This window comes from Nelusetta ayraudi, unplaced genomic scaffold, assembly GCF_046127955.1.
Source record: "Nelusetta ayraudi isolate G7.1 ecotype Tasmania unplaced genomic scaffold, CSIRO-AGI_Nayr_v1 ptg000070l, whole genome shotgun sequence".
Taxonomy (NCBI): Eukaryota; Metazoa; Chordata; class Actinopteri; order Tetraodontiformes; family Monacanthidae; genus Nelusetta; species Nelusetta ayraudi.
In genome coordinates, this window is record NW_027466120.1 from 1,090,243 (window position 1) to 1,118,195 (window position 27,953).

Consider the following 27,953-nt stretch of genomic DNA (forward strand, 5'->3'; position numbering starts at 1 on the left):
GTGAAAAACCCTCCCACAGGTTTCCAGCCGAGCTCCGAGTGCTGCAGACCTCCGAGCGGATTAAGTGGTAGGCCTATATTTTATGATAGAACGGTCTCTCAGGCGTGACCTCATGCCAAACACTCCCCGACACAGTCTGCACACCCGGCCGACTGCTAGAAATAGATTAAATAAAACAATACAAGTGAGCCCACACGAAATAAAGGGGTGGGCGTTTGTTGTGTGCGTGCCTTGTGAGTCCACGGTTGCACGTGGGCATCGGCCCCGCGCCACTGGAGTGAGTTAGGTGTGTTCATGGCTTAAATAAGCCAGTTTGGGGTTGCATACCCTCCTATTTACCCGTGTGGGAACCTGTGGCCGCGGGAGAAAAGGCCACGGGGAAGGAGGGAATAGAGGTGTCGCGGTGGCCGTGATGATGATGGAGTGTCCACAAATATGACTCCAAACAGGGTCATTTTGATTTGGCAGCAGTGCGCAAGGGCTGGCCCGTTAACTCCTGACCTTTTGAGCGCGACCTGTGGGGGCGGGGGGTGGGCATATCCACCAGGAGAGGACGGAAGGGGAGCGAGCGAGAGCGGCTGTGCAGTGTCAGGTCCATTATGACCCGCTAAAAACTCGGGCCACTCTCTGGCGAGGAGCCATCCATCATCTGGCTCTCTCTAATCAGCATGTTTGTCACTGTAACTAAACAGTGGGCTGAGCCACATTGCCACGCTATTGGCCCTGACAGGTAGAAATAAATCTGCTGCCGGCCAATGGGCTGCAGGCAGCCGAGCGTGACAGGAAAGGTGACAGACTCTCGAGGTCTCGACTCGTACGAGATTAGGGTGAACCCGGCTGGACTCTGGGGCAGAGGAAACATTTCAACAGTTTTACTGCTCTTTAGGCAGCAGTCAAGGCTGCGGGCAGGACCGGCGCACTCTCAGAAAGTGAGAACGCCCTCCCCACCCCACCTCCCTGCACAAAAGACAGGTCCATTTGTTCAGTTAGGAAAAACTCTGGTTCCCATTGTAAAAGGTATCAGATAGGTGCTCAGTTTGGTTTCCCCATGATGGCTCCTGAGTGCAAACCTTTTGCTGCTCAGGTCACGGGGGGGCTGATGGTGATGCCGTTTGAAGGACACAAAGACTAAGTAATAATAATAAAAAAAAAACACACACACACACTCATATTTTTCTGTCTAGTGCCATAGATTTACATTGTTCTGTAAAAGATTTACTTGGCTACAAGTCCTTCTTCATAAAATTAACAAGAATGGTTAATGCACAAAACTACAGTCCTAGTGTCTAAGGTGCTGTGTCTTATATATATCACTTATCAGCGCCATGAATCTATCCATGTTTTTGCAATGTACGCGGTATACAGTTGTGTAGCGGCAAGCAAAATGCAACACATGTTGCGTTATGAATCTCAAGTCAATGAAAAAGATATTTGAGATTCTGTTCAATACAGAAAACAGGAGCCAGGTGAAAATTCATACCTTAAAAGATGTGATCCTCAAAGCAGGGGCGTGTGTGTGTGTGTGTGTGTGTGTGTGTTTTATAACTTCAACAAATATTAATATAATTTCCCTGTGTCAGTAGACAATTATTTATCATAATCTTTTGAAACAGTGGCAGTAGTAACCCCGGGCGATATTTCACACTCAGTAGTGGCAGGTAGCAGAAGGGGGGGAGAACATGCATCTACTCATTTCTGCAAAGCAAAATGACACTATATCAAATCAAGCACTTCCACATGCGAGCTGCCGCTAGTTCCAGGGGCCCCGGCCCCGGCGCTGTTCAGAGGCAGGTAAATGGAGCCATAAATAGGCCGCGCTCCATTGTTCAGGAAGAGTATTCTATGATCTCTGGAGCCTCCTACTGAGCGGGAACTGGAACTGTTTTAAAGCCGACAGACTTGTCCTCCGGTGTGTTTTAAGTGCATGCTTCTCCAGTGTTTTTAAACTATGGACATTCGATAACATTGAATAATACCCAACCAGTGCTGCACACGTTAGGAAACATTGCAAAACTTCTGAAAAAAATAAAGTCATATTTTGGCCGGAGTCCCCCACTCTGTACAGCAGCTGTAGCCATTGCTAATCAGGCTGTTAAACTAAGCTTGTGCAGACACACAAAGCGAAGGGGGACATGGGCGAAAGGGTAAAAGACACAGACTCACTTTGAAAAGTTAATAACTTCTACTTTACCATTAGACGTGGGAATTTAAGCCATAAATCTCAAGAGTGCCCCAGACTTGTCTGGAGGCCAGCTAACATAATTGGCCTGTGTTCTGCAGTGTTAGCTCCTCTGCTATAGGATGTGTTCCATGTATTAGGCAACCTCACATTTGTCGGACTTGGTAGACTTGCATTAAAAAGGTCAGGGTGAATTTCTTTACTGTAATCGCAAGGTGTCTGGGTGAAGCATTTAAAACACAACTAATCTAAGGAGAACATCTGTAAAGAACCAACGTTTTCAAGATGGAACACTCTTATTACTTTTCTAGTCAGACAGACATTCAGACTTAATCCTCCCATCTTGAAAAAAAAAATAAAATTAGCCACTTTGCCGCAGTCAGTGTGGGTCAGCAGTCCAGGCAATGGCCTTTTACTGCCACTTCCCCTTTGCCAAGCCTGTTCGTGGAGACATAAATTAGGCTGGGAGTGCCTGGCTACAACATGTCAGTGGCTAAACGAAGACAGAGTGATGAGGTCCTGTGGGGGAGACTTTGGACCCGTACCACCGGTGGAATGGATAAACGTGTCCTTTATCCCCCACCTTGCCGATCCCTCCTCCCCTGTCCAAAATAAAGGAAGAGGGGACCTCCAGTTCCCCAGCACACGAGTTGGCACAAGTCAGAACTCAGGAAGTCCAGGAGACGCCTCTGCCTACCCTGAGACTGAAACCTAAAACCAGTGACATAGCCAATACATGTCATATTCTTTCAGTCAAGAATGGTTTATTTTTCAAGGAATTTTAAGCTAAAACCTGTTCTTCATAATTATCCTGATTTGTTTAAAAGAAAACCCAGGGTGGATAGGTCTGGCCCAATTGCCAACAAGAGACCAGTGTTATATTTGGTTACCGAAAAAAAATACCGTCTTCTCAGCGAGACATCATTTTTTACATGTCCAAAACAGAGGGGGGAAAAAAAGTGTCTCGCAAAGCAGTGGAAACAGTGAATGTCTTCTCAGCAACTGAGGTTACTCCATGCAAAAAAAAGAAAAAACAAAACAACTGAATAAACACTTTTGCATGATAACAGGAAAGAAAAGACAATGAAAGTTGTAAAGGCAGCAAAAAGTCTCATGGATTTATTCTAAGTGCCTGCGGGTGTTTGGAACTATTCCAGGTGCTGTTCTCTACATAAATGAGCCAGCTCATTGAAAAAGGCCAGAGAGTCCTCAACAACCGCTGCCCTGTTTTTTTGTAAATTCTCACTGCAGACCTCAAGGAAGCCTTTCTTTGCTAGAGGACAACACAAATACTCTCACAGCTGTTAAGACCGATTCCAGGAAACAGGTTCACACTTTGTAAAGTCTCGCAAACAGATCCTTCTAGTCAAAAACGGAAAACACTTTTTTGTGTGTGAAACAGATAAATACTGATTGTTTTGTCCGACGCATGAAATTTTGACTGTGTTTGAATAGGATGTGTGATTAAATGACAGCTATTAATGCTTTTTATAAACAGATGCCTTCATTCATTAAGCTCTGCATGTAGACGCACGGAATTGACACAACTTTCAGTTTTCTGTTTTATCTTTGTTTTGTTTTGTTTTTATAAGTCAGATGGTGTAAATTTTTGAAGTTAAACACAACAGGAAAATAATTACAGAATTAAAAGCATTGATAATCTGAATAAACAAGATAAGGCTCAGAGGTTGTTTTGTGATGGTCAAATTGTTTTATCACATGAATATGATATTTAGTAAAAATGTGAAAAGAAAAATGCAAATATTTATAACAAAAGTGAAACTTTGTTGATACCTTTTGGTGCAGACGACCTGCCTCACTAATATTATCAGTTATTAGAAGAGCTTTGGACATTTTTTTGTGGTATTTGACTGCTTATTGTGTTACTCCAAGAATGGTTAATGTAATACATTCTGAAAATCTAAAAATGTAAAAGGACATGACATTATTTATCACTATCTCTTATAAATGGGCTTATGCTTTTAAAAGTTATTATTTGCTATCGACACCAAGTTGGCCTGGTGCAGAACGGTTGGGGGGGGATGGTGGGACTCTTCCGTTTTGTTTTGTTTTTTTTAAAAGGGAAAAAACCCTGAGGTATTAGGGTGGACTAATCTTTAAAAGGTTAATTTATTCATAGAGATTTTGACAGAGATGTATGGCTGAACCAGCATCTCAGACACCTCTTCCCAGGGGGGGACGACTTGTAAAGAGCGCCGAGCGAGGAAACGGGAAGAGGAGGAGGAAGAGGTGATTTTGCTGGGCAGAAAGATGGAGTGCAGAGGAGGGACAGAGAGGGGAGGTTAACATACTATAAACAAACACATAATTACCTCATGGTTGCTGACAATGGCTTGGCCTTTAACACAGTGCGCTCAGTTCTTTTAGTTCCAGAAAGGGGACCTCAATGCAACACAGCCTAGTGTTGTGCACGTGTTATTCCACAACCATTGTGTGGATGGTGTGAAAATTAAAAAAAAAAAAAATAGTAATAATAATTAGTGTGTTTCATTTTTATGCATCAGGGTTTAATACTTCTTATTTAATGCAGATACAGAAGAGTAGAAAAATAGATGCAAAGCAAACACATCAAACTCAGATATTCAAATAACCTCTTTAAGTCCGGAAAGGTGGCTTATTTTCTCATCAGCATTTAGAAAGAAAGAAATCAGGGCTCTCAGGTATGACTTATTGTCCTATCAGTATATACATATATATGTATATGGTAGTTATGAGTGATATGTTGTCAAAGAATTTGCTTATGTGTTGACCATCGTTGTCGTTTATCATGGTTTTGCTGTGGATTCAGATTCTACAGTGAACTAATTTCAGAAACATTTAAGATCAAGAACCCACAATTTCTAGTACACACCCACTAATAGTTTGCCCCAGATTTGTATCCACGTATTCTTTGTTATGTAAAGTGTAGACATAGAGTATTAAACTATTACTGTTCCTTTTAATAGCTGCATCACTTTTTGAGCCTTGCCAAAGTATACACAGGTGCCCACAGGAGTCAGCTTTGAAAGGAGCAGACCGCAAAAAAAAAAAATGAAACCTGCATGCATGTGAAACTCTCCACTGTGAGTGCAATGATGCTGAAAGCGTATCACAGATTTTAGACTGTCAGTCTTCCGCAGTTAGGGGTTTCCTCTGAAACATTTAGAGACTGTGAAAATAAACAGACAATTCTAAACAATCAGGGCTTTTGCATGGCTGCGCCAGCAAAAACCCAAGCACAGAGGGGGCCAGTGTGGCATTTCATATGTTCTGGTTTAAGGAAAGCAGAAATATAACGATGCATGGTAAGTGTCCGTCTACAAGGTTGGTGTATCAGCTCGTATTTACCATTCGTGTTATACAATTTGAATGCGTTGGGCTTACGTCAAACTATTTCTGGTCCAACTGAATGTCATGCGTTTCAAATCCAGAGGGGGCTAAAACATCATTTGGCCAAAATGCATCCTGAGTTTCCACAAGTCACTCAGTGTGGCTTTGACTTTGCTGTGTGACCGTGTGTGACAGGACAAGGTCACATTCTTTGTTTTCCTGCTTGGGTTTTCTTGAGCTCTGCTATGAGCTGAGCTGATTCAAACTCATGTCATTATGTCTGACTTCTTTTCTAGTTTCCACGTATGACCATTTTAATTTGACTTTGCCTTGCTGCGAGTAGTACACCGTGAGACTGAATAAACATAGAAAATGCCATGTGTTCTGTTTGTAATGAAGTGTTTTAGGGGAACGGCTAACCGCAGACAGACAAGGCATCGGGATTTGTACAATTTACAACCCACCAATACTTTTGTATGACAGCTACTGCATAATATTAAAAGAGTCAAGTCAGGACCATCAGGTAGACACATTACGGCCGCAAAACACAGTGGGGTCAAGCTCTCGGTGCGCGGTGGGCAGCGTGCCCAACTTCTGTCACACATTACTGTCGTGTCTGAAAGGTTCCAGCTCCCAAGATGAGATATGGTGTTCTAGCATCAGACCAGGGTTTTTTTTTCTTCTTTTATGGCCTGTATAAAGAACTTGTTACAGTGACATCTGTGATGATGATGTCCAACACTAAAACTCATAATTTCTTTTAAAAGACATACTGTGAAAATCAAAAGCTTTACTTTTGGTCTGGTTGCTCCTTATCAAGTAGTTCAAATAACAACATATTTCGCAAGCAGCCATTTTTGTTTTAAAAATTTGATAAACATGTAAACCCGATAGTGATTATGTTTTACGGCGCATCTTATACATTACTGCAAACCCTACAAAGGACATCAAACAATGGCGGCAAAAGCAATAAACCGGTGATGCCAAACATCACTTAACCTGTGTCTGCAGTTAATTTGAAGCATTGGCAGCACAGTGTTCCTTTGCTGTTGTTCAATGTCAGAACATAAGAGTTTGTCAGGGATGAAAAGAAATTAAGATGAGCAATTAGAGCAGGCTAGTGTGTCTTTGAGCACAGCAGCTAACCAATTATGAATTCAATAAGACACACAAGTGAAGTGCGAATCTATTTCTAAAAGATTTCTAATAAATATTAAGGATTGCATCGTACACTTCCCACTGGATCAACAAAACAGACCAGTTAAAAGCACTGAGCTATGCTAGTTGGTGCTATCGCTACTGACGTGTGTCTGGCCCTGCTGAAACTGGCCGTCGCCCTCCGTGGTCACCTTGTCTTCCACCGTCACCCAAACAATTTTGGCCCAGCCAGGTCTTGCGTCCCGACTACCCTTGCTCTGGGCGCATCTAATTGAAAGTGATATTGAGGCTGAGAGAGTTCCGTTTCTCCTCTAATCCCTGCACTGGGGGAGGCGCACATGGTCTCAATTACCCCCCCAACCCAGAACATTGGGTCCCCTCTCTGTGCTCTTTTTCTCCCCATCTCACTAGCCTGCTCTTCTGCCAATGCCGGACCCCCTTTTTTTTTTCAGGAGTTTATGTTATTAAGTGCACACTGCAGAGTTCCTGTCCTTCACAGGGGCCTGGAGATGTTATCACTCCTGCAGCCGTATATAGTTACATCCAAAATATTCCATGAATTAGAGTTGGATTGGCAATTCGGAATACAGAGGTGGAGGTTGAGGTGGCCATGGATTGGCTGAGGATGGGCAGTTTTGAGGGCAGGGGGTGGGGATGGGGATCAGTACTGTGTGGTGTACTGTAAATAATAGCACAGGGGATTATCCTTGAGTTTACACTGGATGGAGGAACACCGGGAGGTATGACTGGCTGAGTAAAGGAGAAAAGAGGAGAAGTTGGGATACTTAAGGGCTTTGGGATGAGAAAGAGGGGACTCACATCGACATCCTGTTTGGGAAGAGATGCTTTTGGGGAAGGAGTTCATTATTCATTCTGAAAGTGGGTTAGAAGACAGCCGTGCAGCACCCGCTTCAAGCTGCCTGCATTTGGGTATGAATATTTTCAAATCCTGAGCACTGCTGTCACTCCTCGGCGTATAAAAGAACGGTCCCGAGTCAGGACACCCATGGCCAATTAGATTAGAGGGAAGCTGTGAGGTCTTTCAACAATGGCTTCTCAGAGGATCTGTAATAACAAAAACATGGCCCCTGACACACAGCTCCGGCACTTCAAACGAAAGAATTACCGGTCTGCTTAAGACGCATATGATAAATGAACTGCACTCGCTGCCCAACTGCCAAGTTCAAAGATGTTTTGACTTCAGGTATTATTTCAAGTCTACAAGAGAGCTCGACTTTCAGACAAGGACTGGAATTATTATCATTGTTTTGTCATTAACAAACTGTTTACAGAGCAGCGTAAGGGGACATCTGTCTTTTAATTGAATAATGTAAAGGTAACTCATTTAAATGTAACTAAATTTACTTAACTACACAGAGAAAACATGCAACTCATTCTAGGATGAAAACAAGCAAAGCAAGCAATACAGCGAAAAAGGGGAAATGGGACACTGGGTTTGGGTCAAGGGTTCAGCCTCCAGTTTGGGGTTGACCAAATCTAAACTGATTTGGTCTGCTTGGCTAACATGGCACACTGGCCCTTTAATTTGGCCTAAACTCTCTAAGAGAAGAGAAAAGAGTCTTGATAATTTATTATGTATCAAGACAGAACATGCTCCATTGTTTTGCATAGATTGCATTGCACAAATTGTTTGCAACAACCAGACAGGAATTGTGAGAATGGGGGGAGCGGAGGGGGGGGGGGATTGTTGTTGTTTTTTTTGGAAAGGAGCTATTTTGCTTCTGTTTTTCTCATCAATACCTAAAACTTCTATTACCATGCAACGAGGTGATAACTTCATCCATGAACTTGTGCGTGGACGCAAATGGATTGTGAAATTTCTGAAATGTCCATTGAAATGTAAAACACCTTCTCAAAGTGGCTGTATAGAATTCCATTCATGGGTGGTTGACAGTAGTATTTGGTATCTTAAGATGGTAAGTGCAAACCAGAAGCTAACTGAATCTACAATGTCTATGTAAAACATTGTATAAAGTGCTAATGGTTAGTGTGGTTGTGTCTTGTCTGGACATGTTCACTTCAAACCAAATAAAAGTGCTCCCTTTGAAATTCCCCTTAATAAAATGCATTTGTGTTTTCCAACAGAATTCTTGTCTAGGGCAATCTGGTCCTGATTTGACTTTCCAGATACGTGTAAAACGCATCGTGTTGAAGGAGAGTGTTGCACTGGAGTCAAAAAAGGAGCCCCCAGAGCCCTCGATGATAGGGCACAAACTCCTGATGTGGAGCTGCAGAGGCTGTCTGTGTTTGTCTGTCCACCACTCAGGAACATGTGGTTTTAGTTACCGAATGTTTTACTGCTCAACAATGTTTCTGCCTTGGAGCTCGGCACACTGCATAAAGACTACTTTGTCCCCCGATGCCCACACGGGAAGAGTCCGCCTCATTGTACACACATGCACACGCAGGGTGATGATGACATCAGCAAGGCAATGAGCCCGTGCAGATAAAGGTACCATTTTTCCTTTTTGACCAGAACACTTGAGTATTCCACTGCCCAACTCAGCCTCATTCTTCGACAGCCCAACGAGGAGTATTTTCAGACCTGTCCATTTCCAATGTGTTTTTATTAAAGTCTGCAAGCACTGTGTCCATGGCACTAAAATAGCACATGTCACCAAATCCCAGACACGTGACTGGCTGATTACTGGAGAACATGCCATCGTGGTGTCAGCATTTAGGATCCGTAGCTAAAACACAAGGATCATTGTCCTCTTTTGGACGAGTGAATTTAATTCATGTGTAACTTTTAAACAAAACAAGGCTGATTCAATCAACTGTTAAAGAATCGATTGCAAAATACAACATTGCGACAGACTCTATCCTTGCCTGAAGTTAAAAGAGTGACAGAGCACATTCAGGGTCACGTACACAACATCACACCTGCAGTTCTTCTCGGTCACAGTGCTCTTTAATGAGAGGAAACTGTGATCATGACCTGTCTTAGAAGGTGATTAGGACACTCGTGAGTGCAAAACGAGAGACTGCAGGCGACTCGGGCGTCGTCTGCCATGAAATCCCGACGGTTGTCACCACGCACCTCAGAGCAGGTTGTCGCTTAAACACTGAACATGTGCGATGACACAGCTGCAGCAGAGGGGCCACTCAACAGCGTCTACCTTGTTTAAATTCACACCTAAGTTTCCAGCACTGAACTCAGCCAACATCAGGATACAGGTGTCTTTATGCATACATGCTGTTAAACTATGCATTTATGAATTGGTTGAGATAAACGGCCAGCTAAGGTTTATACTCGTAAAACTCAGGGGAGCGCCTCCCTCAGCTGTATAACGTGCACATTTGGTTCAGCTGTGTTTGAACTTGACTCTCAAAATGCGCCCTCTCACAGACCATCACGCCGTCCAACTCACATGCAAAACATTTGGTCCACACCCTGAGGCCAACAACATGTGCAGCATTCGGTAGCCTTCGAACTCTGGACATGGTAACAGATGGGCAAGGGTCATAACAAGTCAGGGAAGAGCTGTCCAGGAATTCTACAGAGCCAGAACCATCTCCTCGCAGCCCAGGAGAGGTGGAAAGGTTACATTTGTTTAACATTAGAGCTTGTTGGGTTGAGTACATTCAATGGGGGAAATCACACCTACTAGTGTCAGAGCCTGTTTCATGTCACGGAAACTCATTTTGAATGAGAACAATGCAAATTTCCGATGTGATGATGATAATAATAATAATGATAATAATCACAATCACAATAATAATAATAATAATAATAATGATGATCATAATAATGACATTTAGTGTATAAAACATGGAATGTTATTATAAGAAAAATCCAATGCTTTGCAATCAAAATCTAAAATCATTGCAAAAATGGAATTCGAGATGTGATGAGATGTAATAGGAGCTTCTGACAGTTGTATATATCACTAACAGAGGCTCAACAGCACATCACAGCTATCTAACAAGTCAAGTGGCTTGTCATTCATCCATCCATCTTCTATACCCGATTATTCCTATTCAGGGTCACGGGGGTCTGCTGGAGCCTATCCCAGCTGTCTTAGGCCGAAGGCAGGGTGACACCCTGGACAAGTGGCCAGTTCCTCACAGGGCCAAGTGGCTTGTCTTCTGTCTTTATTTTTTTTAATTAAAAGACAGAACATTTAAACAAAGGTCGTCGTTGTAAAAAATAAATAAAAAAACAATAGATTTAAAATGATAATGATTTAAGACAAATATTTAAAAGAAACAAAAATTATCCCAACCAAACTTAAAATGATACGTTATGAGCGCGCTAAAACGATCACATGTCGCCATCTTGTGGCAAATGAAAATAATTTCAATTACATTTAAATCTTACCTATTTTTTAGGGGCCATAAATTCCAAATTGTAATTCGTTTCTTCCCTTTCTGAAGAGAAAAAAAATAAGGCTAATATGAATATGTATATACAATCTAATGTTATATCCTAATGTATGATGGATCAACTAGTGAATTCCAGTTTGACATGACTGTCACACAATGAGACTCCGCAACCTACAGAAAAAGGGGATATTGACAAAACACCCACCTTAAACAACTTTAAGTAGTCGACTTATCTCTCATTTAAAAACTGAATACATTTGGGACAAATAGCTACAACGTTGGGTATCCATGCAGCATTTTAACCTTAGTATTGGTAGCTAATTTTGAACAATGAATGCAAAATTCTTACAGAAATGAAAAGCCTAGAAGTTGTTATGCAAATACATTATGCTTTGCTTTTTTTCTTGACTTCCTCTACCTGGGAAGGAATTTGATCATCTTTATCTGTGGAGTCCACCATTTCTGCTTCTGTGGCAAATGTTGACATCTGCTTTGTGTCAATGTACAGGCAGTATCTCAGAAGCCCACACAAACGATTTCTTCTTCCTCTTCTTCTTCATTTTTTATTTATTTTTTTGGTGTGCACTGGAGAATCACGTGTCTTAATAAATATTCGCCAATGGTAAGCATGCCAGCTTAACCAGTCCCATGATGACCAAACACCGTGAACCCGATGAGCAGGAAAGTAAGTAACATCCACCTTTCCTGCGCCTGCGGCCTCACCTGGACACGCCCACTGTAACTGCCGCTGGTCAATTAGTCCACGCTTCGTACTGATGTTTTGGTAAGGTGCGTTCATTTTAATTAAACGCAACCAAAGAACACCGTGAAAACTGCAACACAATAAAAAAAAGTTTGATTAGTGCTTGCAACAATAAAATTCTTATTCAACTACATTAATAGATAATAGTTAACAACTTTTAGTCCAAATAAATCACAAGTATAATTCGCATAAAATTCAATAACAATACAAGAATAATTAATAGTGTCAAATTCAAATATTAAGACCAATTACAACTTACTTAAAACAAAACAAACTACCGAAGCGTCTCAAGCAGCGTAATCAGTGCTCATACAAGTCAGGTGCACAGTCAGGACAACGCCGTAAACAACCCGAGTGCACATTTTGCTAACAAAACAGGGAAAAACACAGGGCAAGGAAAGGAACGTACCGTGTGCGCCCTTGACCAGTCGTAGTTAAACTCATTTAATGTTCCGTCATCCCTCTCGCGCGCTCTTCGTCGCTCTATTTGAGCGTTACCGCGGCAGCTGTTTCCGGTTAGCGGATGTCAACATCCGGATGCCAAATTAAAAGTAGCCGGAAACGCATTACATGATCATTTACACGCACTATGGAAAGTTGGGCCATGAAAACACATTTTTTTTGTTTTTGTTTTATTTAATTTAAAAACAATATCTAATGTGCCGTCAAAGTTTTTCTTGCTTTTGTCACTGTATTTCATTGCTTTCACTGTATTTGCTCCTTCAGGTGGCATTGTTGGTATCTCTGTCCTGCAGAAGAAATGATTGAGTGGAATTCCATCTTCGATACCAATGAAAACTCTGATAATTCAGTAAACTGGAGTGGCCGAGCGTTATGAGCAGGGGAACGTTTATATCTGACATGAATGTGTGTGGGAACACCTAGTGGCGGTCAAAGCAAATTCATTTTTTAAAAGGAAAAAGAGAAATGATTGACGTTTGAGGCAGACTAGGTCTTCTGTAGCACAAACACTGCGTGAAGTGACTCACTGCAGTTCAGTAAGTGTTGAGTTCCAGTGGCGGTAGAATGCTCTCCACGCTCTCTGAGCAATAAAAAAGTTCCCTATTTTCCTTGTAATACACAAGATAAATTGATGGTGTATGCAAAAACAACAGTACTCAGTGGATACACCATGAGATTCTTTATTTGATCGACAGATGCAACAGCTAGGGAGTTCTCGTCTTAGTATGAGGTCATCACCTGAAAAACACAAAAGAATACGGAGAATAATTAGCGAGGAGAAGAATAACTCCTAATCCAAACCTGATCAATATCTAAATACAGGGAGCACTTCATAGGCTGACTCTTGTGAGTTCTTTCGCTAAACATGGCTCGACTCTTTTCACTCACGTTGCTGATCCAGCTGCTGTAAGCGCTGACCCTGGTGAAGACAGAGGGCTTCTTGGGGTAGTTGCAGCCGGCGCTGGAGCCGAAGCTGACAATACCGTGGACGGCCCAGGAGCCATCAGAGCTCTGGCAGTTCAGGGGACCACCAGAGTCTCCCTGCAGGGGAACATTGATGGATAGTTGCATGAGCCCAGGACTTCAGTTTTACAAGAACCTTGGTTGTTTGTTTGTTTGTTTGTTTGTCTTTAACTAATAACACTCACGTTGCAGCTAGCCAGCACTCCGTCACCACCGGCACAGACCATTTTGTCGGTGACCAGGGTGCTCCACCAGTCGGACCTCTTGCAGGTGGTCATGCCAACCACAGGCAGGCGGGCCTGCTGCAGGGTGTCAGCAATGGGACCTCCAGCTTTGGAAGAGAGGACATTCACATTTAGTCGTATTCAGTCAGGTCAACAAGAAACAAGAAACCTCTATTTCCTTATTTTTCCATGCAAAAATAAGGAAATAGAAGTGAGGTAAGACTCAATGAAATCTCACAACTGTGCTTCAGGCTTCAGCCGTTTGTGCTAAATGCTACTCTGTCCTTACAGGAGTGAAAGGTTGGGGAAGAACCTAGACATAATCATCTGCGTGAAGAAATCATTTATTTTGTGTACTTCCTCAATGCAGAACTTACTCCAGAGACGGCCCCAGCCAGTCACGTAGCAGGGAGTGCCATGATCCAGGACAGAACCAGGAGTGGGGAGGCAAGCGGGCTGGATGGCACTGTTCAGGCCAACAGGGCTGGCCAGCTTGATCAGGGCAATGTCATTGCTGGCACATCAGAAAAAAAGACAGCTTCCAGACGCAGGACGACGCAAAAAAGTCACTTGAGGGATGACAAAAAAAATGTTTTTCACTCACCGGATCCTGTAGGAGTCCCAGCTCTCGTGGACAATGATCCTCTCGGGGGTGAGGGCCACGGAGCCAGACTCGCTGCTGGGCAGGTTGTGCTTGCCAAGGTAGACTCTGTAGGTGCGACTGCTGCTTGGCCATAGTCATAAAGAGAAAGAAGGGTCAGAGTAGTGTCAAGCTGAGATCTATTTTTGAGCTCTTTTGTTGACACCACTGAGCTCTAAAATGTTGTGTTCTGTAGTGAAATGATTTGATGAATAATTATCAATTACATGCAAGTTTTTTATTTCATGTTATTTTCTTTTAGTGGCTTTCACACCAGCGCTTTTAAGAAATATTTCCAAAAATCACATCCCTGTTGATATCCTCTTTTGCTCCTAAACAGCTTTGACTCTAGTTTTCTTCTCCAACTTATACACTTTTAAAAAAACAAAACAAAACAAAAAAAACATATATATTTAAACCCTCACCCGATGCAGTGAGCAGCAGTGAGGACCCACTGGCTGGAGATCAGGACAGCACCACAAGTGTGATAGAAGTTGCTGCCACTCTTGTACTGCAGGGATGCCTGAGATTGGCGAGAAAAACGAGCTTGAATCCTTCATGACGGTTGCACGTGGACAGAGGACAACGGGCTCAACGAAAAAAGACACTCATGTGTCATACCTGCCAGGGCCAGCTGTTCTGACGAACATCTTCTCCACCGACCACCCTGCTGAGGTTGGGAGGGTTGGTGGGGCGGCCACACCCGTAGGCTAAGAAAAAGCATCGACATTCATGACCGTGTATGTTATGTTTTTCTTAAATGGTTAGAATAAATGAATGCAAATATGGACATTATTAATTAGTGTAAATGCATTGAAGTTATAAATTCTAGGTAAATTCAATCTTACCACAGGCAACAAGCAAGGCAAAGATCAGGATCCTCATGGTGACTGTCTTCAGCTGGAGTTCAGAAGGCTCTCCTTATCCTTATATAGTGTATTCACAAAGCTTACTCAACGTTTGCTCAAGCACTGCATGGGGAAAAAAAAAAGTTTGGGGTAAAAATAAATCAACCTTGAAGATAAGTGAGCAAATATATATTTAATCTGTCCAACTCGAGCTCTGTGGGAAGTTCACAGGTGTCTCACGGTGGCCTGTGTCCGTCACATCTGTGACAGTAAGTAAGAGGTGAAGTTTCCATTTTGTAAATAGATGTAAATTTTAACATGGTCATTTCACTAGTGTTCAGTGTTTGTTTTTTTTTGTTTTTGTTTTTTTATGAAAGCATCTAGTCTTTACTGAGGATGTTTGATTCATAAAGCGATCATTCTGTTTGCTTCTGGATACCAAAACAAAAACAACAACAACAATTATATTAAAATCTGTGTTTTAATATAATTAACCTTTCTGTGTGGAGTTTGCATGTTCTCCCTGTGTCTGCGTGGGTTCTCTCCGGGTGCATGTGCATGCGTGTGAGGTCAATTGAACACTCTAAATTGTCCGTAAGGTGTGAATGTGAGTGTGAATGGTTGTTTGTCTCTATGTGGCCCTGCGATGAACTGGCAACTTGTCCAGGGTGTCACCCTGCCTTCGCCCTAAGACAGCAGGGATAGGCTCCAGCAGACCCCCGTGACCCTGAGCTCGGGACTAAGCGGGTATGGAAAATGAATGAATGAACATTGGCATGGAAGATTTTATGGTGTATATTTTCCAAAAGTTAAAAAAAAAGTAAATATTTTTCAAAACGTAGAATTTATTCAGCTGGTTTTAATTTGATGAATTAAAACATTTGTAAGGTTAATGCAATCATGCATACATTACGATTTATTCAGTCTCCACTGAGGTGTGTTGCATATATTCATGCAGTAGTGACTTTGTCAGCAATTCATAGAAAAACTTTTTGTGTGTAACATAGTATGTAAGTAAGTTTTTTTTGTAAGAAAGTTTATCAGTCTAACCTGTCAATTCGTTTTTCAGCAAACAAGCTGCGACCTGGGCACTTCTCCAGGAACTTAAAAGTTGAGCGATTGCTGTGACTGCCCATTTAGGGCTCTTGTTTTGCCAGCTTGGCTCCGCCTGCTCATGAGGATTTGTCAAATGGAAAAAAAAAAAAAAAAAAAAAAAAAAACACAACCATTTTTTTGTTGTTGCATAACACAACGCAAGGTATAAATACACCAGATTTTTTGGCTGCAAACAGTTGAGACACAGACATGATGAAGTTCCTTGTGTTGGCACTCTTTGTCGTCGGCGGTAAGCACAATATCGGTTTTCAACAATGTTATCACACTTTACAGGCAGCTGGCTGAGAATTTGAGTCTGCCTGTTGAAGAGCTTGGTGTGCGTCTGTCCCCTCAGCGTACGGCTGTGGGCAGCCCACCTTCCCCCCTCAGACGTCCAGGGTGGTTGGAGGACACGATGTCAACCCTAACAGTTGGCCCTGGCAGGTACAACTACTGCAGTTTAGAGGACCCACTCAGCCAAACTGCACTCCTGCTCTCACTGCACAAACAGAACACAAGTGTTAGGAGAGAGTTTGTGAGGCGCATTTGTAGTGCAAGTGTAATGTTCAAAGGCAGACAGCAAGAGAAATCAGCCAGTTACCAGGATTTAAAAATAAAATAAAATAATTCAGCTCATTAATTAAAGATGACATATGAACAAATGTTACCTTTCTGTTGTGCTGTGTTCAGAAAAGACCTTTAAATGTGTAAATATCAAAACAGGAGGCAAAGAAAAACACTAAATGTACTGCTCTTAAGATTAATGATGTCTTTTATTGTGTGAACTTTTTTAGATTTCCCTGCAGTACAACAATAACGGTGAGTGGAGACACACCTGCGGAGGCACTCTGATCTCTGAGCAGTGGGTCCTCACTGCTGCTCACTGCATCAGGTAGGAAGCTCTGAACCCCAAAGCAACAAAAATGTAAATAACATAGTATTGACACACACATGATTCATGTTTCATCTGAGTGTTTACTTGTAGTCCTGACTGAATATCTTTAAATTAAATTTTTATATATGTATGTATGACACAAAGTGTTGTCTCTGTCCAACACGCAGCTCCAGGGAGTACAGGGTGGCGTTGGGAAAGCACAACCTGGTGGAGATGGAGGAGGAGGCTGTGTTCATGAGCACCGCTAACATCATTGTGCACGAGGATTGGAGCCCCCTGTTCATCCGGTAAAACAAACAAACAAACAAACAAACATGACAAAAACACAGGCAGGACTGCAGGAAGTTGCCGCTGTCCGTGCCGAGTCTAAAGCTGCGCGCCACCTCGACAGTAACGACATCGCCCTGATCAAGCTGGAGTCCCCCGTCACCTTCTCCGACTCCATCAAGGCTGCTTGTGTCCCCGCTGCCGACGTCCTCCTTCCCCACAACGAGTCCTGCTTCGTCACTGGATGGGGTCGCCTCTACAGTGAGTGTCCCCTGTTAGCTCACTGTTAGTAGGACTGCAGGACAGTCTGTAGTGTGTGATGATGACCTGTGTATTTTATTATAGGTGGCCGTAGGACATCTGAGGTCACTCAATTGTGATGTTGGCGTCTCGCATTTTAATTTACTGTTTTGTGTACTTATATTGTAACTGTAACTGCAACAAGTGGAAACTGACCAACCTGGAGCCAAACTTTGCAGTGAACAAGAAAAATACAATTAAATCATTTTTAATTTTTTTTTTTTTTTTTTATAATTTCAAATCAGTTACATATTTAATTGACTTATAACAGGGAATGTGGCAGCCTTGACACAAAGCACCTGCCTGACATACAATAGGACGACTTAGTTTGCCTGCCTGGCCCTCTCTTGCACACAAGGCCAGCAGGGGGCAGTGTGTCTATACCTAGAGTTCTAGACTCCCTATTACAAGTCAATACATTTGAATGATGGTTTTAAAACTATAATTTAAAGGTAGAAAACACAACTGGGTTGCCCTGGCTCTCAAATATGTGTTTCAATGTCACAACTCTGTATGAAACTTCAAACACTGTTTGAACATTTTTTTAACCGACCACTGCTCCCTGCAGCTGGTGGCCCCATCGCTGACACCCTGCAGCAGGCTCTCCTGCCCGTGGTGGACCATGCCACCTGCTCCAAGTCTGACTGGTGGGGTTTCCAGGTGAGGGAGACCATGGTCTGTGCCGGCGGAGATGGAGTCGTGTCTGGATGCAACGTGAGTCTGGGAATCAGTGAATCACTAAAGCACTATGTATTGATATACTTTGACATTTGTGGGGTCTGACCGACATACCGTCTGGTGCACGACGCAGGGAGACTCTGGTGGCCCACTGAACTGCCAGAACGGCGCCGGTGCCTGGGAGGTTCACGGCATCGTCAGCTTTGGCTCTGGTCTCAGCTGCAATTTCCCCAAGAAGCCCACCGTCTTCACCAGAGTCAGCGCCTACATCGACTGGATCAACTCAGTGAGGAACAAACCTGCTGATTTAGTTTGAAAAAATGTGCCACTTCACCAAAACTAACATGTCTCTATTCTCTCCTCCACAGAAAATGGTGACCTATTGAGAGCAGTGGCTTTGAGAATTACGTACCATAACTTTATTTATGAATAAATAAATAAATATATTTAAAAAAAAAATAATGTCTATGTTTTTATCTTCTCAAAGGAATGGCAAACAATCATTTCAAGCTCTGTTGTATAATATTTAAAGGGCTCTTTTGTCATAAAAATGAACTATAAAACACATGTTTTAACTTCTACAAAGTTACTAAATTAATATAACAATGGTGTTTTTATTTGCTAATTATAAACTTTCTTATGACCTACTGACAAATGTCTCCACATGATGCAAAATGCAGTTGCTACATTCTGCTCTCTTACCTCTGGATGCCTTTGTTATCTACACATTGGGCCTTTCACACAATATTCCATCGCGTATGCGTTTCTGATACTTGCCTTTTTCTCCTTCTGCTGAACAAAACAAGAGGATCCAAACATTTCCCATGAGGTGCAGTGGTGAGAAAACCCTATCAGTCACCACATGCTGTTCAAAGTTTCCTCAAACTGTTTGCCTTTGTGTACCTGTCACCCTGGTTCTCACAGCAGTCCCCATACTGCAAACAAGTAGCTAACCTGCAGTATAAAAGCCTGCTCCTCTCAGGACGGCCAGGCAGCGCGTGGTCATGAGAAGCCTGCTGGTTTTCACTCTTCTGGTAGCTCGCGGTAAGAGAGTTTCAGTATTTTTCTTCTTTGCATAACCTAACCTACTCCCATTGTGTGACTGGGAGCAGCAATAATAACTGGCTTAAATATAACAGAGTAATCGTGACTGTCTTTATTCTCGCCTGTCCTTGCAAACCTGGTTGCCAGCCAGTGGCTGCGGCGTCCCTGCCGTCCCCCCTGTGCAGAGCAGGGTGGTGGCAGGACGGGATGCCAGACCTCACAGCTGGCCCTGGCAGGTGAGGAGCGCTACCAAGAGAGACTGAAGAGCAAGACCTCTCTCTTGCCCTCTGAATCGGCTGGACGCGAGTCGGTGGTGTTTTGATGGAGAGAATAAAAATGCGCTCTTCCCAGGTATCGCTTCAGTCAGACAGCAGTGGGCGCTGGAGGCACGTCTGCGGAGGCACTCTCATCTCCTCCGACTGGGTCCTCACTGCTGCACACTGCATCAAGTAGGCCTTGGGGGAAGGTTGCCACTGCTAGTGTGATTAAGTCTCAAGTGAAGAGAGTTCATCCTGAATGACAGGCAGCGCTGCTTAAGAAAGGTTTTGATCACGGCTGTTCACAGTCATATGTAGATGCTTAATAATTTTTGTTGCTAGAATATCAGCTATTGCTTCATGACTTCATGAGTCATGAATCATGACTGCCTTCATTATGTCTGGATGACCACAAAGGTCTTAGCCAACTCTACGGAACCAAAGTTGGTTGTATGACTGGGAAGGTTCTCAGTCGTCCAGGCAATCGCAGAGTTAAGGAGTTCAGTTGTGAGAAACTGAACTTGGTTCTTGGTTATTTGAAGAAGTTTAGACTCCCGTCAGAAAAACTTCTTCAGTTCTGGGAAACTGAACTTCCTCACAAATGAAAAAGATTTTCGGATGAAGGGTGAAACTTCTTCAAATAAGCAGGAAACAAGACTCAGTGTTCTGAATCTAAATTTATTGGCTCCAATAACTTTGAAAGGCAAAGAATAGAGGAGACAACTTTACACATTACATTGAGACGGAAAGAAAAGGGAGTTTTAAAAAAAGCATGACGAAGATAAAAGCAAGGACTGAGTAAATATTTGCTGAGACAAACAGACTGGTGCAACCTCCAGGGCTCTTACAAACGAGCCTTACTTTGAACGCAGCGCTGCAAAGCTCGCTGTGGAAAACTGTGTGTCATCTGCCACCCCACAGTGAGCGCTACAACTACCAAGTGGAGCTGGGAAAACACAGCCTGGAGGCGGTGGAGGAGGACTCCACGGCTCTGAGGGCAGCCGCAATCATCAGCCATGAGGGCTACAACATCCTACTCAGCCGGTAACAGCGAGCGGCTGCCGCCCACACCTTCCTACTCTACCCGAAAAGTTACAACAACGAAAAAAAAAACCAAACCCTTAAAGGCACAGTGTGTGAGACATATTGACACACAGACCATAGAAAAGCATGCAGATATCTTATTGTTGTGTTATTGTCACAATCAATCATATTATATTCATTCATATTTATTTTCTTTACAGTAATGACATCGCCCTGATCAAACTGTCCTCACCCGTCACCTTCTCTGACACCATCATGGCCGCCTGCCTCCCCGAGCAGGGCTTCACTCTTCCGCATGGGGAGCGCTGCTATGTCACAGGCTGGGGTCGACTCTCCAGTGAGTGAATTCCACTATGGAGCTTTTTAGTTTTGTTCATTTGTTTTTGTTCTGTTTTCACTCACCTGCACCACACTCACTTTCCCGATGTCTAGATTTGATCAGATCAGATGTCAAGGTTAGACTGGAGTAGATCAGAGCACTTTATTTATCCAAAGGGATAAATAAAGTGCTCTGATCTGAAGGGATTGCACCAAATTACAGTCTGTATTCAGAGAACAAAAGTAGAGCAATAAATAAATCTGCAACTGAAGATGACTGGAAACTGAAATAAATATTTTGCACATTGCAGCGTATGAAACATATCATTACCTCACGTAGCATATAGTTTAATTTATTGCACAAGTGATATAAAAGTTAATCCAGTAATTAAGACCAAAAAGGGCTCAGAGCAAGGCATGAGAACAAGGTAATCCCTCACATAATAACGTGTTATTGATATCAATCCAATTATTCGGAAAGGTTAAGAAAGGAGAGGAGTTCTACAGTTTGATGCCACAGGTCGAAAAGATCTGGGAGATTCAAACATTCATGCATAGACGCAGCTTACGTGAGGATAGAATACAGCTGAATGCATCGTTTACACTCACTGATAAAATGTGTCACATTCCGCTCGTATCCGGTGCCTAATAAAGTGGACGGTGATTGTGCATACATAGGTTCGAAGCAGTACTTCCTTTTGCCTTACTGTGGTCTTTAACCAGTCAGCCCATTCTGACCTCTGACCCCTGTCTTTAACGCAGCATTTTCCCCCATGCAAGAACTGCCGCTAACAGGATGTTTTCCATACTTGAGACAAACTGAGCTGTGCGAGCAAATCTCAGTCAACCAGCAGCTTAGCTCCCCATTCTGATGCTGCCTTTCAACTCCAACAAGTCGTCTCCACCCACAAGCTTGAATGAAGTGCATTTCTGTCATGTGATTGGCTGATGAGCCATTACACACTTTGCGAAATAAAGGTGGTTGGTAAATAGATATATTGCTCAGAAATGATCTTTCTTCCCTGCGCGCAGCTGACGGTCCCTCACCAGACATCCTGCAGCAGGCTCTCCTGCCGGTGGTCGGCCACGACGTCTGCTCGCAGGCCGACTGGTGGAGCGTCCTGGCCACGGACAAGATGGTCTGTGCCGGAGGTGACGGCATCACTGCAGGGTGTAATGTGAGTTGATCCGAAGAATGGATCCTGTGATTTGGCTCCGGAGTCATTTGCGGTTATTGTGACACTATCTTCAAGGGTTCCTTGTCTGATCTTAAAGCATGCGGAGAGAATATTAGAGAGGAATCCTCGGAATTCCCCCACACACACGCTGGCCTGCAGCTTGTGTTTGTGTGTGCTACCTCACGCAGGGAGACTCTGGCGGCCCCCTGAATTGCCAGAATGCCGACGGCTCCTGGGACGTCCACGGCGTGGTGAGCTTCGGTTCCGGTCAGGGCTGCAACGTCCTCCAGAAGCCCACAGTCTTCACACAAGTCAGCTCCTACATCAGCTGGATGAACACCGTGAGCTGCAGCTCCCTTCTCATAATGATATGCAAGAGCCTTAAAGAGCAGCTGTCTTGTGACACACCGTATGTGTTTTTTTCTCGTGCTTTGCTCTGCAGGTTATGACCACCAACTGATAAGGATGCAAGACATTTCTCCAGCAGGCAATAAGAACAACAGTCATCGATGAAGTGCAGTCACTTTTATTTTTTTTTTTACGCGGCAAGGGAAAATGCTGCTTCGTGCAATAAGTGGCTTACAGGGAGGGACCTTGTGTGTTGTTTCAAAAATAAAAGCGCCGTCTGCGTGCTGAACACCAAAACAAGAAGTCCTTGATTTGGTCATACAGGATTTTAGCAAAGCAGATAAAGAGGACAAAATTTTCACAGTTCTGAAAGAGTCAAGACGGAATCACAGCACTGCATGGACACAGCTTAATAATACTTACTTTTATTTCCCATCGAATCATGAGACACTTTCGTTTGGTTTGTCCAGAAAAATAGAGATAGAAAACAAATTGATTTAGAAAAGCATCTTTCACGGTTCATACAAAAAGACACGTTGATCTCAGCAAGTACAAAAAGAGGCTGAAGGCTGATGCAATAAACGGCATCGTTTGGTCAATCAAGTTGGACCGAAAATCGTTTGAGACGCTCCAAGTTTCATCCGTGTAAAACATTTTGAGTGCATAGTTTTGAGAAACACTGGAGATTACTGGTCCTTTACAGATGAGGTAACGAGACTTTGCCTGCAGCAATAAATACATTCAAAAATAAAGAGAGACGCTTTGCGGCACGTTTCACCTGGCAAAAAACGGAAAAAAACAAACAAACAAACAAAACCCACAAATAATTACAGAGAAACAGAGACACACACTGTAGCTCTGTTGAATTCCAGTGACTGTGACTGACTGCGGTGCCGTCAGCCACCAGCCAGACACGACCAACGACCACGGAGCTTCTCATTTGCGTGAGCTTCCATCACGATTTAAACAAGGGTTGTTGTTCTGAACCCCAACATCTGCAATCAAGGCTGTGCTTTTGTTAGGGTGGTTGAAATATTAAGCTGTATGAATTAGATCCCCCCCCCCACCACCACCACCACGGTTTCTGATGTCCAGATTGAACAAAAGACAAATTCCATTGCGGTGACTGGAGATGATGAAGCAGCAGCGAGTGAGTGCAAAGAGTCAGTGCCGTCATGGCGCAGCTGCACTATCAAAGAGTCTCTCTGTTGGTCGCGTCGGACCAGAGACAAAAACCAGCCCAGAGCAGAGTCGATGCCTGACTCCTGCCTTCACAGTTGAGCAGTGTTCACCATGACTACAGGGCCAACACGCTCAACTATTCCCATTTTCCATGCCTTCTCACGCTCGCATGGGGAGAGAAACGCTCCCGCTGCTGCGGAGGGACAACGGCCACGACCTCAGGTTCAGTTGCAACGTTGAGCTGTTCCGAGCAATGGAACATGCTTCTGCTCCTAACTGTGAAGAAAATGGACAGCGAGATCAGCTCACAACATTTAGCATGAGATGCATGCTAACTAGCATGTTGACTTTAATGGTCGTTGTTGGTCTCATTCCGTCTTAGCTATTAAATACTTCACAGTCCTGAAATGGTGCCTTCCTATTCCTCACACTGTTTGAATTCTCCTGGTTCATGTCAACGACATGCGCTTGTTCAGAGGCACAAATTTTATAATTTAATTTTTCTTTTTTTTTAAAAAAAGGCTAAAAACTAAAGACTTCCACTAGCGAGTTAATTTCATTTAACAACACAGCAGTCACCAGCAAACTGCTCAAAGATATTCTAATTTTAGCCCATCTAAAAAAAAAAAAAAAAAAACTAACACAACAATATTGTCAATTTCAAATAAAAGCACTTTTTGACAGGGTTTAGTGCCTGTGGCTTAGAGTCATGGGAGTCCTGAGGTTGTAAATGCTTAAAAAAAATAAAACAGAAGCAATGTTTTGTGATTAGAAATATGCTCAAGCCTAGAGAGAAAACCCACTGCACACCAGAAGTCAACGCGGAAGCACGTGAGTGGGCTTTGTTCCATTTCTAAACTTTACAACTCACCCACGACAATCTCCAAACCGCTGCAGAAGACGCAGTCAAGAGCTGTGAAATAAAGCCGAGTGAGTGGCTCAGTGTCGCTCACCGGTGGAGCGACGGTGGTCTGAATGGCCGCTACTTCGCAAGGCCAAGCCTCGAGCTGCGTTGACACCCAAATCTGATGTTTGCGACAAAATAAAAAAAGCAGAGCACATCCTGATGGCTGCAGTGAGTTCCACCGGGGAGGAGAGCAGAGTGCAAGAAGGAGGTGGCGTGAAGAAAAAAAACAAAACAAACCCACAAACACCCAGTTTGGGGCGCTGACTTCATTGGGAATTGTATTAAAGGATCCAGCAAAGGTCCCGGTCATCTTCATATGCATCTGTTTATTAGGTCCAACAAGGTCAAATATATAAAAAAATACTACTAAAATAAAATACAGGTTTCCTAGCTCAGTGCGTTGCAGCGTTGGCACGTATACAATCAGGCACGCTAATGTGTTCGTCTGCCACAAAAGGATATTCTACTGAGAACCTACTGCTGAGAAGAAAGTCTTTTCTTCCTCCAGCAGGTTCGGCTCCTGGGAAACCGCTCAAAAACAAACTCCAGGCGGCGCCGCATCGTTCTGAAGGTGATGGAGGCGCTAAATGCTAAATGGGAGGGATTTTGTCGTACTGAGGCGGGGGGGTCAGCGGTTCTATGCTGATTCCAGCTGCTGGCTGCGAGCTCTCGCCGTTCTTCACGCGCAGCTTCTCCGATTTGATCCGCCGGATCTTGATGGGCAGGAGCTTGCGGTTGTTTTTCCCAGGTCGACGGCCGGATGCCGAGGCGGCCGAGCCGGCGGCGGCCGTCGGGGCGGACTGCGCCCCCGCAGCCGTGGCGGACTGCGCCCCCGCAGCCGTGGTGGACTGCGCCCCTGCGGCCGTCGGGGTGGACTGCGCCCCCGCGGCCGTGGCCTCCAAGCCCTCGCTCTCGATCTGAACCCTGTCCACCTGCACCAGGTCTTCGTAGGAAGGCAGCTGGCAGGTGCTGGGCCTGGGGTTGGCCTGGCTGACGGGGTACTGGCCGCTACCCACTGCCTCCTCGTAGGAGGGCACAGCAAACTGCTGGGCTTGTTCCTCAGTCCTGCACACGGACACAAAGGAAATTTTTTTAGGTTTCTTTTATCGTCTTCTCATCTGTGTCCAGTATTAATTCATGAAGTTGATGGCAGAATTTCATCTCTATAAGACATGAATGGTTGCCACCGAAAGACGTAGGTCAGGGGTCACCAACACGGTGCCCGCAGGCACCAGGTAGCCCCTCAAGGACCACATGAGTTGCCCACAGGCCTGCCTGTCGAGCTGCGTGCAAAATTCAATTTTATCCACTTTTGTTAAGTCACTGTTGATAATTATTGAGAATTCATTAACATGATCACTAATCACATAGATCAGTATCATTAATGATGATATATAACTCAAGGCCAAGTGAGAAAATGTGTTATTTCAGAGGAGTGTAGCAAACTGCTTGCCCTTCATGTAACTCAGTAACCATGAAGTAGCTGTCAGGTTCAAAAAGGTTGGTGAGCCCTGCTGTAGGGTTGTGTGTGTGAACAAGCCTAAGTGTGTCTGATATAGATGACACTGTGCGGTCTATGAAAAGTATAGACACTATGGATCTTTTTGGACAATTCTGAAAGTCATTCTGTTTCATGCAGTTGAATCAAAGTTATTTTGAGGTCACAGATTCAAAGCTTTCCTGATGAACTAGCATCACACACAAAAAGAGTCATTTGCACATGATTTTTTTTTTTTCTTGTTCTTGGTTTCTCTAAATCTTTAACAACCTAAAAACTGGACGATTCAACTCTACACTAGAATACTTGTTTGTTAACTCTTTCCTGAGCCGACCCTCTCCTCTAACCGGCATAATTACCACTGTTGGTGGAAGAGCGTTAACGTTTCAGACTTCTGGCTTTAAACCGCTCTGGCCAACACTGTCAAGACCCAGGTCTGAAATGATCACAACTCCTGATGTGAACTGTTGCGAAATACACCTGTGTTCATGTGATCTGCTCATGTAGTCAAACGGGGTTGTAAATTCCCTTTATGGTTTGTTTCTTATCATTAATTCAATTCCTCAACCATTCTACTGACTAACATACGAGTCATTGGAAAGCTTGAACCCCAGGGTAAGCTAGCCATGCTGATGACATGACAATGCAGGGTTTTGTTTTTTTTTTTTTTAAATACAATTTAAAGTCAGAAGTCATTGATATTTTGTTCCTCGCCAATAAAATGTGATTTAATGTACCTTCTTTTGATAGGTAAAAGATTTTAACGATCAAAATTATTTTTAAAGCAAAGCACATAATAATATATACAATAATAATAACCGGTCCTTGGCTTCATCGTCCCGTTACTTTAGTTTGACTCACATTTCTCTGTCCTCCTGGCCAGTAGCGGCCGCTGCTCTGTGGTGCTGGGCCTCCTGCAGCCTCTGCTGCTCCCGCTGCTTGTTCCTCATTCCGAGACAGAGGGACAGCAACAGCATGGCCACTCCAGAGCCCACCAGTACAAATGCCACAGATGACGCCTTATTTTTCCTGCTGCCAGTGTCCCAGTCGGGGCTCGGACTGGTGTTGCCGCTGCCGCTGTCCGGCGACATGTCAGGAGGCACTACGCTCCACACGATCATCACGATGCCCAAGGCGACGAGCCCGACTCCCAGAGCGCACAGCGCATACTGCGAGCCTGAGTTTCCACTGTTTTCGCTGCTGGTGTTGGGGATGTGACCGGTCCGTTCCCTGCCATGTGGGCTCCGTGGACCATTCACACTGGGATGCATCTCCTCAGTTCCTAAATGTTTGTCGCAGAAGCTCCGCTGTAGTCAAAAGCTGCAGAGGCCCCAAAAAAAAAAAAAAAAAAAAAAAAAAAAGCACAGTAGGTTGGACACACGCTGAGAGAGAAACTCCACAAAGGACATGAAACAGACACCAAACAAACATATACTGTATGTGGCACAAAGACGGCACGATTCAGTTTAAAGTTAAAATGAGGAAGAAGAAGAAAAGAAAAGAAAAAAAAAAAGAGAGACATGATGTTACCCCTTACTGCTCTTCCAGACGGCACAATCCCAACGCTCCTTGTCAACAGATGTCATCAGCTACTCTGTGACGAAACTGCTGAGCAGTTTTGCCTTTATGGGTGCCCAAGCCCATATTTTTTTATACTGGTAACCTTTCTGAGAAGAGAGGTGTTGTTGAAAAAAGAAAGGACAATAAACCTGCCTTCCGACGTCATGCAACACATTACAGGGGAAGATAAGCCTCTGTAGCTGAGCAATACTGCCGGGCCGTCTTGAGTCAGTTTTTACCACTTACTGCTGTAACCCGTAACATGACTGTGATGCAACGAGCCTATCAATCTTTATACAATAGTGAAATGTCTGCACAATGACAAAGAGCTCTTAAAAAAAAAAAGGGGGGGGGGGGGGTATTGTCATACATGAGATACATGGAGAAATAGACTTCAGACATGCTTGGACCTGCCGCCAAACTAAGTTCCCAAAATAAAAGTCTCTGACTCAAGAATGCAAGGCATGA

General features: G+C 43.7%; 4 protein-coding genes across 4 annotated transcripts; 2 read left to right on the forward strand and 2 right to left on the reverse strand.

Annotated features, from left to right (window-relative positions):
• Positions 1-12,903: 12,903 nt before the first annotated feature.
• LOC142899016 (chymotrypsin-like elastase family member 2A) lies at positions 12,904-15,046 on the reverse strand. The gene is made up of 8 exons (XM_076042404.1): positions 14,915-15,046; positions 14,688-14,776; positions 14,492-14,589; positions 14,031-14,150; positions 13,804-13,940; positions 13,388-13,533; positions 13,128-13,280; positions 12,904-12,977 (listed from the first exon to the last, which is right to left on the reverse strand). Exons 1-8 carry the CDS (start codon positions 14,949-14,951, stop codon positions 12,960-12,962), a joined length of 798 nt encoding a protein of 265 aa, XP_075898519.1. The 5' UTR covers positions 14,952-15,046; the 3' UTR covers positions 12,904-12,959.
• A 1,082-nt stretch (positions 15,047-16,128) lies between these two features.
• LOC142899015 (chymotrypsin-C-like) lies at positions 16,129-18,595 on the forward strand. The gene is made up of 8 exons (XM_076042403.1): positions 16,129-16,259; positions 16,365-16,453; positions 16,804-16,901; positions 17,072-17,191; positions 17,296-17,432; positions 18,040-18,185; positions 18,283-18,435; positions 18,518-18,595. The coding sequence occupies exons 1-8, from the start codon at positions 16,220-16,222 to the stop codon at positions 18,533-18,535; spliced, it is 801 nt and encodes a 266-aa protein (XP_075898518.1). The 5' UTR covers positions 16,129-16,219; the 3' UTR covers positions 18,536-18,595.
• Positions 18,596-19,077: 482 nt separating this feature from the next.
• On the forward strand, positions 19,078-22,641 carry LOC142899014 (chymotrypsin-like elastase family member 2A). Its single transcript, XM_076042402.1, has 8 exons — positions 19,078-19,193; positions 19,341-19,429; positions 19,545-19,642; positions 20,372-20,494; positions 20,695-20,831; positions 21,845-21,990; positions 22,179-22,331; positions 22,433-22,641. Exons 1-8 carry the CDS (start codon positions 19,154-19,156, stop codon positions 22,448-22,450), a joined length of 804 nt encoding a protein of 267 aa, XP_075898517.1. The 5' UTR covers positions 19,078-19,153; the 3' UTR covers positions 22,451-22,641.
• Positions 22,642-22,741: 100 nt separating this feature from the next.
• Positions 22,742-27,595, reverse strand: tmem51a (transmembrane protein 51a). Its single transcript, XM_076042401.1, has 3 exons — positions 27,456-27,595; positions 26,787-27,245; positions 22,742-25,492 (listed from the first exon to the last, which is right to left on the reverse strand). Exons 2-3 carry the CDS (start codon positions 27,194-27,196, stop codon positions 25,018-25,020), a joined length of 885 nt encoding a protein of 294 aa, XP_075898516.1. The 5' UTR covers positions 27,197-27,245; positions 27,456-27,595; the 3' UTR covers positions 22,742-25,017.
• Between the last annotated feature and the right edge of the window lie 358 nt (positions 27,596-27,953).